The sequence below is a fragment of the Archocentrus centrarchus genome, chromosome 2 (assembly GCF_007364275.1).
Source record: "Archocentrus centrarchus isolate MPI-CPG fArcCen1 chromosome 2, fArcCen1, whole genome shotgun sequence".
NCBI classification, from domain to species: Eukaryota; Metazoa; Chordata; class Actinopteri; order Cichliformes; family Cichlidae; genus Archocentrus; species Archocentrus centrarchus.
The window spans coordinates 14,957,008-14,971,712 of NC_044347.1; the positions used below are offsets into that span (position 1 = coordinate 14,957,008).

The window sequence follows — 14,705 nt, forward strand, 5'->3', positions numbered from 1 at the left end:
TCTGGATATTTGTGTAAGTAAAAAGACAAAATAGAGATGAAACTGTAATTATGTATTTATTCATTGTGTTCTGAAGCTTGTGCATCACCATTATTACTCAGTTACAAAAACGTGACAATGCCCTCTGACTTGCTTTCCCTCTGCGTACCCCATTTTCTGCTTAAGTGTCCTAAAAATAACAATCTTATAAAAAGAGGTCTGGAGATGCATGAGAAGATGGCCTTGAAGGGGAATATGGCCTAATTTATATCAGGTAATTTTGCATTTCTTTCTTTATCATATCAGTTTAACAAATTAACTCACGTCTTTGAGTGCCTGTGTGTTCACAATGAATTGGTCAGCTTATGCTCACTTTGATTTGATAAATTTAATAAGGGCCCCACAGTGATTAATGGATTAGTAACTCTGGTAAGGAAACCCGCTGCATGCTTTAATAAAAATACTGATATTTGGCCAGTGTCTCGATAATGTACTGCAAAATCATATATTGTTGTATCATTATTTTGTCTGGCCCCTAGCATTACAGTATTCATCTGCAATACCATATATTTTCTTAAGGCCCCATTTGCTAGTGGAAAATGTGTATTCCTCAACCAGTTGGCAAGTGGTTGCTGAAGCTTGTTGGCAAGTGGTTGCTGTGAAATAAATTGCTAAAGGCTGAGTCAACTGTGAAAAGTGTGACGCAAACCATAAGCAGAGACCATTCACCATCAAAGTAAAGGTTGCAGTGGTAAGGCACAACCTTTCCATTGAATGCAAACATTCCACATTTCCAGTTTTTACACACTTTTTAAACTTCCACTACTACTCAGCAAGTGCTTGCAGACAAGTTGCCATCCTTCATGCAAATTACAGGTGACTGCAGCAATCTGCTAGCAACCAAAGCAATCACAAGAAGGTTTTTGGTGCCAGCAACCTTGAAGAACCACTGACCAGGGAATACACTTTTTTGTCTAACAGCTGGAAGTTGCTAGAGAGTTGCTGACTAGTTTCTAGACCTTAGTCAAACACTATAGAAGACAACAGTTTTGATCATGTTACTGGATCCAATTACAACATCTATGCTAATTTGTCAGCTTTCTAGATTTTATTTCAATACTTTCTACAATACAAAATATATGCATTCACAGGAACATTGGCAAAAATAACACACACACGCTGTTTTGTTGTGGAAATATATTCTTCTGCATATGTATATTCTCCTGCTTTCCAATCCCCTTAATCATCCTGCAACCCCTGAGAATTTTGGCAACCTTTTCTGGGCGTCCCCACAGGTTTGCTATAAGCACTGGAGTATAGTCTAGCATTATAATGATGCAGCTGAAGCCCTGCATGACCAGATTTGTTTACATTTTCTGTTGGTATATGTGGGATTTCTGTGCACATGCATACAGATGTGCATGTTCTCCACCGACATTTTAGGAAGGAAACGTTTTGGAGAGTCGTGGTGTGATCACTCTAAAAGTGACTTTACTGGAAGGTCAGAAACTAATCTCATTTTGCTTTTTTTCTGACTGTGTGTGTATGCATGCTTGCCAAAAGCATGCCTCCAAAAGTAGCTACAGTACTTTATCATTCCTCCCATTAACCTACCATTCACCTTTGCAAACAGTACTTATATCTTCTGAAATCCTGTGTGCAAAACAGATAGACTCCCCACAAAACAAGCTGGAAATCCACGTAAAAGATAGGAGACTATCTTGCACAGAAAAATGAGAGGAGTGGTTTTAATATAAAAGCCTTTTTTCCCCTGTATTTATAAAAACATATTGTTAAGTGAAAGGGAAGTTGAGACTGAGGGTCTTACCAGGCCAAGACATGTCATAGTGTTTCCATCCATCTTCTCACATTGGCTATCACATCCCAGGCACAGGGATCCATTGGCAAATTCACGCTCTTCCCTGATAGAGAAGAAAAATGGAAATAGAAATGCATGTATTATAGATTTAAGAGCAAGGTGAAATATTGATTAAGAGTATGCTACAAGTGCATACAGGCACAAGCTGCACATGGAAGCCTTTTCAAAATGCGATACAATATCAGGATTTACTCAGGTCACCTCCAAGATTCCCACCCGGTGCTGTAGTGCCCTCTGCAGGAGGGGCATGCGGGGCAGCGAGCTGCTTAAAACTATTTGATCAGGTTAACGGCTTCACATGGTCAATATGCTTACAGAAAAAGTCCATGAATAATGAACAGCTTTTTTAAATCATGGGCAAACATGAAGGGATGCGTTTAAGGAGAAGGAAGCAGGAGGAGAAATGGTGGGAGGGAAGGAGGAATGGGAAAGATGGTAGGAGAGGCCACGGAGAGGGCGCAGAGAGGAGTTTGCTTTTGATAGGGCGAGAGTGGAGAGACAGAGGGAGTGTGTGATAAAAGAAAAAAGAAAAAAAAAGCCAAACACATTTTCTTTTCATCCCATTATCAAACAATCGCTGCAGTTTCTGCAATGGCTAAGAGTTCAACCAAGCGCTTTAGTCAGCCAGTTAATGTGTACTCTATGCTGGTTTTATTTTTTCGCCTCTGAAGGAAAAGAAAGTAAACAATAGAGCTCCATATTGGGTTTATACACTGCAATTACCCTGGCAGGGGCTCCACACTGCCTAGGGCCATACCGTTGAATCCTTCTATGTGTATATCGATGTGTTTCTGTGAGTGTGTGCGCACACGCATGCTCTCAATCTAAAAATTCCTGACTTGTTTGTGTCCGAATCAGCGCATTATCTTCACTTTTGAAGTGCGGCGTCTCAGGCGGGCAGAGGCTGGCTGCTGTCAATAACAACTGCTGCCGATCAAAACCACTTTTCACATCAGAGGGATCGATCAGCCAATGCAGAGGACAGACGCTCTCAGAGGAGGATTCACTCAGTTACAAACAAACCTCTTTCTCACAGTGGTGGGATAATGAGAGGGACTGTATGTGTATGTGTGTGTGTGTGAGTGTTTTTGTTCGGATTTGCATGTGATGCTACTGGGGTGGAATAAAGAGTCCGCAAATTCCTCCTTGTGAGCTGTTTTTTATACGATCTGGCACTGAGAAATTTGGATCTCCTGCGGGTATGTGGGTTTTTATGCATTTTCATGTGGGTAATATTAGATGAAAATCTTTTAGAGTTGGTAGTTCTAAAAGCAACAAAAAAGAAACCTAACATCCCGACACTCCAGTGTTCAGCTCACATTAAAAGGCAATAAAAATGAAGATAAAATCCCAGATTACCCTTTGCTGAGCCTTTATATCAGGGTAGTTTTTCTTTAAATGGTCCTATTGGTTCTTTATGATCACAGCGGTTTGTCTGACACATCCAAAAGGAGAGTGTGTAGGCTACAGACTGTCCTTTTATTAATAATGTTTTCAGTGGGAAACTCCCGTAGCTCTCTTTACATTTCTCCCTCTCCTTTGGAACATTTCTCCCTTTGTTCCAAAATAAATTAGTTTCCTCTCTCGGAGGTGCTATCCAGGGGAATCCTTTAGAAAAAAACCCAGGCAGTGGAGAGATATCTCTTTTCTTGGTTGAGGAGGAAGAAAAGATACATGGAGGAGAATGGGCGAGAGACAAAGACCTCTGCAGTCGCGCTCTCTGGGGTCATTTCCATTCCTTCAAAGCCGTTCCTCCTGATTGGCCCCCTTCACGGCTGGACGTGCGCACCAAGGCCCCACTGGGGTATGGCCTGATGGGGGATTGGCCCTGTTTTAGGGGGAATTTAAGCAGGACTGTGGCCACTGTTCAAAAATCCAAACATCCAAATAGCCAGAGCATGGTCAACCCACCAGAGCAACTTTTTTAATTAAACACATTCAGCACCTCCCTCACCCGCTCCCTCCTTCCTCCCCCAACCCCAGTGGACAGGATCTCAGTCCTCCCTCCCCCCCCAAACTCCTTTGCTCTCCCTTTGTTTTATTCAACAGACATATAAACTGAAGGGAATTTAGTGCCTTTCCTCATTAACAATGGAAACATAGAAGGGTGAGCTGAAGAATCTTAAGACTTAAGATCACTGTCCCGAAAACATTTTTAATGAGCTAACACTAAATTCTTAAGAGATATACACTTCAATAACTTCAGAACAAAATGGGATATTAAGCAAATCTATTCTGCATACAGTAAAACCCACACCACAACTAAACTCAGATGGTGCTGAAAACAGGCAGTGCTATCAAAATCCACCGTCAAGGTCCAGCCATGCATGCAGACAGACAGACAGGGGTGGAAAAAAAATAAAATGATGTTTTAAAGGTAAAAACTGGACAGAACAGTATTAGCAGTACCCCTTTTTATATTACTTTATATTTACTTTATGTCATGATGTGCCTTCTTTGTACGTGTAAAATGCATTTTCATGCAGAGGATATAACTTTCTCCAACAATTTGAATGACACAGTGTGTTTGGATCTACAGTCTAACCTTGAACACACGGGTCATATAATAAAGAAAATATATGTAAATATACATAATATACTCTGGTTCCACCTCAGTCAGTTGGCATGTGGTTGCTTGCTGTCGCTAGGTGAAAATGAACGCAATGCAAATGGTAATCTGACAGTGATCAAAGCAACCGCAAGGAGGTTTTTGGTGCAGCACACTCTTTGCAACTGATTTCACCTGGCGTCAGCCAGCAACCTCCAGCAACCACTTGCAAACCAGTTGGGGAATGCACATTTTTCCCTAGTAACAGGTGGTGGCCAGATGGTTTGCAACTGCTCTGAGTGACTGGAAGGATATTGTATGAACCTACAGTATATGGAGCCCGTATGAGCATGCAGTTATGAAAGAAGTAACAAAATTATGGCAGAATCTCAACTCAGCACCTCTCATGTGAATACAAACTTTTCACTACAGCAAGGTCACAGAGGTCATCACCAGGAAACAAACAGCCTGCAGCTATTATTTATCTGTACTATGCTGCTCAACACCAGAGTGATTTGAGCAATATGCAGTAATGACACTGTTTCTTCTTTAATGCTTTCTAATGTACAGTCAAACTATAATATTCCTTATACATGTTTAGGTATGTTTTCATGTTGTAGCCACCTTGATGGCACCCACTGATACTGGATTCTGCATTTTCAATCTTCATTGCTTTTCATTCATTGGTTTTGGCTGCTGCCATGATTGTTTTACCTTAAGTTACCTTATTTGGATGAGATGGTGGAGTGCTATGTTATCAGCTAAGGTTAGCTAGCTTGGTTTGCAAACCGCATCCATGAACTGTACAGGTGTAAAGGAAAGACAAACATATCAGCTAATAAGCTGCGGACGAATAATAAACCACTAGAACTTCAGTCACCAAAACTGATGGACAAACTTTTTGGATGGTCTCTTCCTCACAGCAAGTGATAATATTAGCCAGATAATTCATTAAAGGAGCTCCAAAAGGCACCAACAGCACAAAGACATTGGAGAGGCCCAGGTTGATGACTCAAGATAGTGGAAGTGAGGCCTAACAAACACTCCAGCATCCAAATGGAAAATTCACCCCACTCAGAGTTGTCTTCTAAACTTTACATCTACAACTACAATAATTCTGACTTTATCTTACTTTACTTATTAAATTACACCATTATATTTAGTTACAACTCTTCTCACGTTGTACTTAGTGATTTGCTATTAGCATCAAGTTTTTGAGAACAGTACTAGTCAACCCAATATACTGCTTACACAGAAAAATTGAAGTGGGCGCTTTAAATGACCATTTGGCAACTGGATTGAGAACAGAATTTAAAGTTCGCTTTTTTGAAACCGCTTTGGACTTTCTTTATAACGTACTAATTGTTTCTTCTTTTTGTCCATTCTGTCAATAAACCTTTGAGAATTAAACATATAAATGGCACAAGCAAGTGACCACCAACTACCAAAGTGGTTACTGGGGCAGGACAAATTTTTGTTTGTGCAAGCACATCTGTTCACGATAAGCAGGCAAGGCGAGGTGTACATTTTTCAAAAAGCTTCCCCTTATCTGTTGAAAACACAATTTCCCAGCACTCTTTCTTGGTAGGTGGGGACTTGTCACACTAGGCCTTTAGGTTATTCAATTCAATTCAATTTTATTTATATAGCGCCAAATCACAACAAACTGTCGCCTCAAGGCGCTTTGTATTGTGGGTAAAGACCCTACAATAATACAGAGAAAACCCAACAGTCAAAATGACCCCCTATGAGCAGCACTTGGCGACAGTGGAAAGGAAAAACTCCCTTTTAACATGGATGTTCTGATTCCACAGTTCAAGCCAGCGACTCGAAATAAAAAGTGGGCCTGTTGAATATTACTTGTATTTCCTCATTGTGACTGACTGTATTTACAGTACTGGAAACAAGTGTGCTCCAACCGCTCCCTGCCATGCGCCTTTCCTCGTCTTCTTCAAAGCCTTCGCTATGAGCTGTTTTTCCCAGCGACTTCAAAGCTTCCCTCCCACAAATGGTGCTGGAAAGGACCGGCAACAAGTCAACATGACCGAGGGTTGCTCGCTCTCATATGCACTCTCTCTTCTTCCCCTGAGGAAAACACAAGCCTGACATCACACCGCCTGCAAGTAAAGTCATACTTATAGTGTGGCAGATGCTGCCGGTACAGTCTTATTTTAGATGAATGCTTTCAAGTGTTGTGATTCAAAACATCTCCCCTTTCATTCACGAGCAGCAAGAAAAAGGCTGGAAACTATGTCTACAAAGGAGGGTTTCTCCCCAGGTGAACTGGCAATGATCTTTTTGATGTGCCTCCTGGCAACATAAAGCAGTGACCTGAATGCAATTATTCACAGCGAACACTAAACATCAGTGGATTGTGAGGACACTTCAAGACAGCTTGCTTCATTTTCCGGCTCAGTGCAGTAAACACTCATGTCTGTCAGTCCAAATGGGTAATTTGTAATGAAATGTACTTCAACAATGGTGTATACTTAAACTGAGTTTGGAGAGTAGGTGCAATAGGCAGCCAAATGTTCATCTGACTGTTCACATTGTAAAATTCTTATTGGTTCATCTCATTACATTCATGCCAATCAGCAATTAGACTCTCCTCCTACAGAGCCCTTGAGGATGTTTCAACTTCATTCTTATGCATTAAAGCTGTTTAAATTGATTTTATTTCCACTGCTTGTCACGTATGGCTGTTTGCTGAGGAATTAATGCAGCTTCCTGAGACCATAATGATCAGAAATGTGCTTATTTTTTACCCTTTTACAGTTTTGTTTTCAGATCTACTCAAAGATATTTCCAGACTCATGGAAAACATTTGCTCAGAATACATCAAAGGAAGGAAAGGGTTTTTAGTGGATGAATCAACTACTCACCCGTCAAAGAGGTTGCAGGACTGAACGCAGGTACGGCCTCGCTTGAAGTATCGGCAGGAGAGGCACTGGGCTGGACCTGGGCCCCAGCAGCCATCGTCTGAACACATCCGGTCACACACCATTCGCTGCTGGACTGTGAAGGAAATGTTCAAATGGTCAAAATGGTGCAACATGTTCTTCGAATAACTTCAGGAAGGAGTTTGGTGTCAACACATGAAACATACGATCACCTGTTTGGTGCAAATGTGACAGAAGCGTTATTTGTTGTCCTCTTCTAGACAAAATAACTGCAGATTACTTAATTCCTACAAAAGTGGGTCACAGTTTTACACATCTCCATGCACGTCAGTACTACTTGGTTTAGGCCCCAGTCACACAGACCTAGAGAGCAGTTGGCAAGCACCTGGCAACCACTGGACAGGAGGGAAAAATGTCTATTCCCTAACCAGGTGGCAAGTGGTTACTGGCTTCTGCTGGTGTGAATTTGGTCATAAAGAGGTGTACAGTGGTGCACTGAAAACCTTGCGATTGCTTTGGTCAATAGCAGGTTGTTGCAGTTGCCAGTAGTTTGCATGGAAGATGCTAACTTGTTTGCAAACACTCTCAAACTACTCGGCAGGCGATAGTGAAACTGTGAAAAGTGCTACGCAAACTGTTTCCAGTTTAGGTCTTCAGGCAACTGCAGCAATATCCTAACAGGAGGTTTTCAGTGCACCACCCTCTTTGCGACTGATTTCACCTACAGTAGCAACCTCGTTGAACCACTCACCAACCAGTTGGGGAATATACATTTTTCCCTAATAACCAGGGATCGCCAACCAGCCTCAAGGCCTGAGCAATAGTGCTGCTAAAGTGTTGCTAACCTCACATCTTGTTTGGCAACTCTGCCCTTATTTTGATAGCCGTGATGGACGTTTGCTTTCGAGAAGCAGAGCTCTATATGAAGCTTTATCTGAAGATTATTTGTAACAATTTTCATAACAGTTGGAAATGTATGTCATATGGTGCTTTGAACTCAGCTTGATCCAACTGTGTCTCAGTTCTGAAAATTAGGCACATGGTGCAAAATTTAGATGCATTAACACATATCCAACTTTCATCACCTCTGGTGGTGAATGACATGAAAGCTGAGTCACAAGATTGTCAGAAATCAGTGTGCCAGATTTTAAAATCTTTTAACACAGGATTCTTGGGGAATGCATAGACTTCACTGGCAGAAGAAGGATGTCTCTTTGAAATGCCTTGGTGGTAAAAAGGTAAAAACAAGGTTGGTGCCTATTTAACCGTGCTGCCTGGCCCCAGTTAGAAGTGTGTGGATGTCACAATGTGTGTATCAATTCTATATTCATGCCCAAGAGATAAGTAAGTGTTGTTAAATGGACTGCATAGCCTTTTTTTTTTATACTGCTATCGAAAACTCAAAGTGCTGTGAGTTTCTGCCCACCTGTGTGAGTAAACATCCCTGCCATTAAGGAACACCCCAACCAGAATTCTAAGCCCCCTTTTTTCCTGTTGAACCACAACAATCGATAACGCTCATCAGACTCAATCGGTGAGTGACACACAGGTCCCTGGGACTGTCGCCTGGTGGGGGCCGAACCCTTTGTCAACAGCGGAACAGTCAATCGTAGACAGTGGGCTGAGCCTAATGAAGAGGCCTGTGTAAGGTGTCATCGATCGATCTCTAATACACACACCGCACTTATTAACTGGCTAATGATATCAACCACAGCAGTAGCCTAGTTAACTCCTTCTCAGACACTGAGAGCTCAAGTGGCAAATATCTCTAATAAATCTTCACAAATATTATAAATGAGATAATTACCCTGGGGATCAATGAATTACCTTGAGAAATATATGCTTTTACTTTGTTATTGTTCATTTCATCAGGTCTTCACTTCCCATTGCAAGCATTATATTTAACATACCTTTAAGGCATGACAGCTCCCATGAAATTGGGCATGTCAGTGGATAATAGTGGAGTAGAGATAATCAGTGTTAATGGCACCATGGCTATGGCTGTGGTTTATTCTCATCCCTACTGTTTTCCTCTGTATTCCCTTTTTTCATGCCTCCCACTAATTTTTTCTTCTCTGTCTCTCAGTTTAGCTGTGTTCATATTGTTCATTGACTCTCAATCACTCACTCACTAACTCACTCACTCACTCACTCACTCACTCACTCACTCACTCACTCACTCACTCACTCACTCACTCACTCACTCATCCATTTTCTGCCTCTTATCTGGGGTCTGGTTGTAGGGGCAGCAGCCTAAGCAGACAAGCCCAGACTTCCCTCTTCCTAGCTACCTCCTCCAGCTCATTTGGGGGAACTTCCCAGGCCAGCCAAGAGATGTAATTTCTCCAGCATGTCCTACGTCTACCTGGGGGCCTACTGACAGTAGGATATGCCCAGAACACCACACCCAGAAGGCAGGAGAAGAAGAAGGAGCTTGAGACCAGGTGAGGGTAGGGTTATAAATCGACTGTTAAATCCAGTACATGTTTGCTTTGTAGTGGACTTACTAAGGCCTCGGTCACAAAGGCCTAGAGACCTATCAGTGACATTTGGCAACCACCAGTTGCAAGGGAAAAATGTGTATTCCTTGACCTGTTCCTGGCAGTCGCTGTGGAATTGATTACTAAAGCCCAACTCACGCAAGGCTAGAGACTGGTTAGTGACCACTGGTAAGCCACAGGTAGCTAGGAAAAAATGTGTATTCCCTGACTGGTTGGTGAGTGGTTGTTGGCAGTATGAAATTGGTCACAAAGAGAAACACAATTTCACACAATTTCACCTGGCAACAGCCAGCAGCCACTCACCAACTAGGGAATACAAATTTTCTGACCAGAGGTTGCTAGGGGGTTGTTGACTGATCTCTGGGCCTGTGTGACTGAGGCCTTTGGAACCTTGAGCTAAGCACTCAGAGCCCTTTCTACTACGAGTCTCGTTTACCCAGTCTCACACCACGATGGATGCATCGGGGCAACTCAAAGTTTAGTATCTTTACCAAGCTTACTTCAGCATGGGGACTGGAGGAGTTACGGATCAATCCACATGCAATCTGATTTTTAGACACCCCCTACCACCCGAGCCACAACCACCCTGTTAGTCTTTCAGGTTTCTCCTTACAAATCTTTAATAATCAAACTACTTCACTAGGCATCGCTTACATAGGTCATTCAGGGTTTAGACAGAGCAACTAAAGTCTCTGCATGCTCTGCTCTCCACTCTTTGACAGATTATTCTGTTCACCTGTGTTTTATTAAAGAATTACTGTCATGGTACTTTTAATTAATAAACATTGCTAAAATCCAACCTACACTACCAGCCAATAATTTGAAATTTCTAGAACACACTCTATTCGTCTCCTGCCTATATTATTGTAGCTAAAATTTTACATGAACTGGCCCAAAGAGCAGATGCTATTCTGCTACCAAAACCTAGCCAGCTAGCACATCACCCCTATGCTTGCTGCCCCTCATTGGCTTCCAGTGGAATTCAAATTTTGCATAACCTTGTTGCTACATAGCACAGGTGCTAGGAAATTATTCCAGCAATTTGTCCATCCAAGCGTCCCAATAAAGACCTTTTAACTGTTCCCTGTGTTATGAAATGTATGTACAGATACAGTCATATAGTGACAGATATAGGTAATGCTAACACTCAAGAAAATGTTGAACCAGTCAAGTTTGTCCACATGTTGATTGAACTCTTAAGTAACTCCTTGCTTCCTAGTGACTGAGGTCCTTTACCTCATTTGCCACCTCTTCCTTGTCTCCAGCTGCCATGCTTGCCTCTCTGACTCTCAACTTCATGCCCTTTTTTCCCTCAACCATCACTGCTCTCTTCTTTTTGCCAACCTGCCACGCTGTCTGCCCAGCTCACCTGGAACCTGCCTCAGTCTCCCTGCCAGTCACAGCCTCTCTGTCAGACACTGAAACTTGAACTCCAGCCAATCCCAACTTAGCAATATTTAAACTCTTATTCACAAGTGCAATAAAAAACTACTCTTTCTAAGTCCTGCTGTTGAGTCTCCTCAACACACAATCGGTTTCTCAATACATGGGAGAAAAAGCAAGAGAGCAGGAGCTCTTAATAGGTTTAGAAAGTGTCCAGCAGCTTACTTTGACATCAAAATTTTAACCATCTTGGATTAATTATGCGGCTAAGACATGGTGTAATGATGCAATGTTGCTTAAACTCTGATTCCTCCCTCAGAATGTGCAGAGGTTTGCAAACGGGGAAAAATGCAATAGTCCAACAACACATCTACTCACTGCACTCCTTTGGTTCTCGGTTGTTACGGATGAGGACTTTCTGGCTCGGGGTCCTGAACAACGACGTCCAGTTGATGGTGTTATAGAAGCACAGGCGGCTGTTGTTGAAGATGTAGACGTTCCCGGCGCTGATCTCACTCAATGACTGGAACTGGAGAGAGGAGATCCAGCGCTGCTTCAAGATCAAAAGAGAAATACCACTTCCACTGAAAGAGACGGGAGAATAGAAAGAGAAATGAGTCGATGCAAAGAGAGGAGAGAAGGGAAGAGGAGGGAGAAGAAAGGAAGTCAGAGAGAAATACATTTAAAAGAAGCAGTTGGAAGCACAGCAGAAGATTTGGAAAGACATTTTAACAAGATGGAAGGGGAGAAAAGAGGATGAAGGAGTAATTGAGGATTTAGGAGACAAAGAAAAGAACGGAAAGGAAAAGACAAGGTTAGAGGGTGGGATGAAAATATATGATGGAGAGGAACAGTAATGAGGAGAGAAAGGGAAAATGGATTAAGAGTTAAGAGCCAGACAGAAGAGGAACAAGAAGTCATGTAAAGCTAGAGGAAAAACTGTTATTGAAAATATGTTAAAAAAAAAAAAAGGAAATAAAGAAACTTCTGCAAATACAAAATGTTCCTCCAGGTCTGACTTGTACCAGAGCACTGCTGAGCTACATGCTCGTCACTAGCATTTAGAAAACACGACTGGACCTCCTCTGACTCTGCCAGCACTATCTCTCAAATCTGTCACTTGCAAGCAAACACTGAACCTGTTATCAAAACAGGGCTAATCAAAGCTGCGTGACAGCACTGCTTCAAAGCGCTTCTGTGAGCAAAACCCTGCCGGTGGCTCAGTAGCTCCAACAGTGAGCATGCGGATAGAGGAAAACAGTAAGAAATTAGATGATATTCTCCGAACAAAGACCATGAAACATGCATTTTTAAAAGCTCACTCAAACTGTCCAGTTTTGCCAACTTTTTCCTAAAGAATCCAAAAACCAGCTGGGCTAAATCCCTCTTCTGGTAAATGCAAATCTGTGCATCACTTTTTTTTTTTTGAGTAATTCTGCGAAGAGACAGCCAACCTGGGTAGAAACACTGTAATTTCGCTGTAGGCTTTAAACATGGTTATTTCTGCAGTTTGTGAAATCATTTTACAGCCTATGAGGTTTCTCCTTGACAAGGACAGCTGATAATACTGGTCAACAATTTTCCAAAAGTTGTATAAGCGCATGGTTATTTCATATGATAATGTTTTGCCTTTCCTTTCCACAGAGAGAAGAGTGACCTCGCAACAGTATGTTTGAAAATCATAACACCTCAATTCACAAAAGATGCTGAGTCATGTTGCCACATCGTTAAACAGACTACTGTGACAAGTAAATATGTGCATTTCCTCACCTGGCTACATGTCTGTCTGTGGATGTCCCCACGACCAAATGCAATTATTTATAGGGTGTCAACAGAGCAAATGCTAACATTATGGCAATTCACTGGTGTAATGTCTAGGAGTTACAAAAAAAAAAAAAAGATTTCCCACCTCTAGGAAGATCAAATTCAAGGTGAAGGTTGAGGTCATGAGGTCAATTAAAGACAATAGCAAAAGGTTTGAAATTTGACAGTTCCAATCCATATGAACCCAACTTCATCAAAAATGGATTAATAGTTCAGGAAGAGTGGCCATCTGAAAATAGCAGCTACACCCATATGGGCCATTTTTGCCAAAACTCAAGGGTCAAAATGTATAATCACTCATTTCTGGCTTTAATCAAGAACTTCTGATCTTAGAACAACCTGGTATCATGAATATACCAGGGCCATCTAACAAATTTAAGTATCATTTTCAGGTTCTTCAAGTTTGATTACATTTATTTCAGAAGCATTTTGGCTATAGGCCAGTGCAATATAAGCATGTAATCCATATAGGCATAAAATGAAGTGAGTGTAGTGGGTTTAGTTTAGTGTAATTTAATTCAAATGCATCTTGTAAAGCTATGTGGGACTTTATCATTACTCCTCAGAAATGAATTAGCAATAAGTGGTTCTACTGCAGTTTTTCCTCTTCATCCTCTTCATCACTGATTGCATTCAGAATCGTGCATTTGCAATCCTGCAGAATCCATCCATCCATCCATCCATCTATCCATCCATCCATCCATCCTTAGGTCATGTGGGTAAGCATCCTTGTTCTGTCTAGCACATTTTCCACATGAGATATAATCTGAGTCTCACGGGGTCTCTTTCCACCTGGGCTTTCCTGGAAAACCTTAAATGGAGTTTGACTAGGACGCATTCATGATTAGATGCCCAAACCAACACAGTTGGCTCATTTCAAAACAAAGGAGGAGTGGCCCTAATCCAAGCACCCACTGGAGCTCCTCACCCCCTTTAAAGGCACAGCCCACCGGCAATTCTAAATTGGCTTTGGGTTTGAATGTGAGCACGAATGGTTGTCTATGTGTTATCTCTATGTGTTAGCCATGCAACAGGCTGGCAACCTGTCTAGGGTGTCCCCTGCCTCTCAACCTATGGCTGCTAGCATAGGCTCCAGCACACCCGCAGCCCTAAAATGGATGAGTGGAAGAAATTCCACATATAGATCAATGGAAGAAAGCTAGTAACTAACTCTGTGTGTGTGTGTGTGTGTGTGTGTGTGTGTGTGTGTGTGTGTGTGTGTGTGTGTGTGTGTGTGTGTGTGTGTGTGTACTCATACCTGTAAAGAGATCTGCCTCCGATAGTAGCCAGGCTGGAAAAAACACTCAGATCTGTCATGTTTTCAGGCCATGACTGGATGTTGAGGTAACCTAAAGAAGACACGTGCGGCAAAGTGGTTGAACATGCGGTAATTAGGCTGTGGCGGTATTTGATCAAGGAGCACAAAAATAATGAGCAACTGATAAAAATCCTTCTGTTGCCCACATCCAAAGTTTCAGTCACGGAGCTGCATCGCCTCTGAAGTTCAAGCAAGAACCCTCTCTTTGTAGGAAATGTGCATGGAGAAGACAATATTTAATATTTAATATTGCTAATTAAAAGAATGGATTTAATATTCTGCACAATTTGTCTGGTTGCCTTTAATGACAGATTATATCAAATCGGCATCTGTGGAAATGACATTAAAAGGGATAGGCGCAGGAAATGGCTGG

At 41.9% G+C, this 14,705-nt stretch overlaps 1 protein-coding gene across 1 annotated transcript in view; it reads right to left on the reverse strand.

Moving 5' to 3' along the window:
• Positions 1 to 14,705, reverse strand: part of LOC115795711 (receptor tyrosine-protein kinase erbB-4-like) — a 356,000-nt gene that overhangs the window by 89,086 nt on the left and 252,209 nt on the right. The window contains exons 11-14 of the mRNA XM_030751753.1: positions 14,273 to 14,363; positions 11,569 to 11,774; positions 7,289 to 7,421; positions 1,808 to 1,901 (exon numbers count right to left, since the gene is read on the reverse strand). Of these exons, the coding sequence (XP_030607613.1) occupies positions 1,808 to 1,901; positions 7,289 to 7,421; positions 11,569 to 11,774; positions 14,273 to 14,363 (524 nt within the window). The remainder of the gene's footprint in view (positions 1 to 1,807; positions 1,902 to 7,288; positions 7,422 to 11,568; positions 11,775 to 14,272; positions 14,364 to 14,705) is intronic.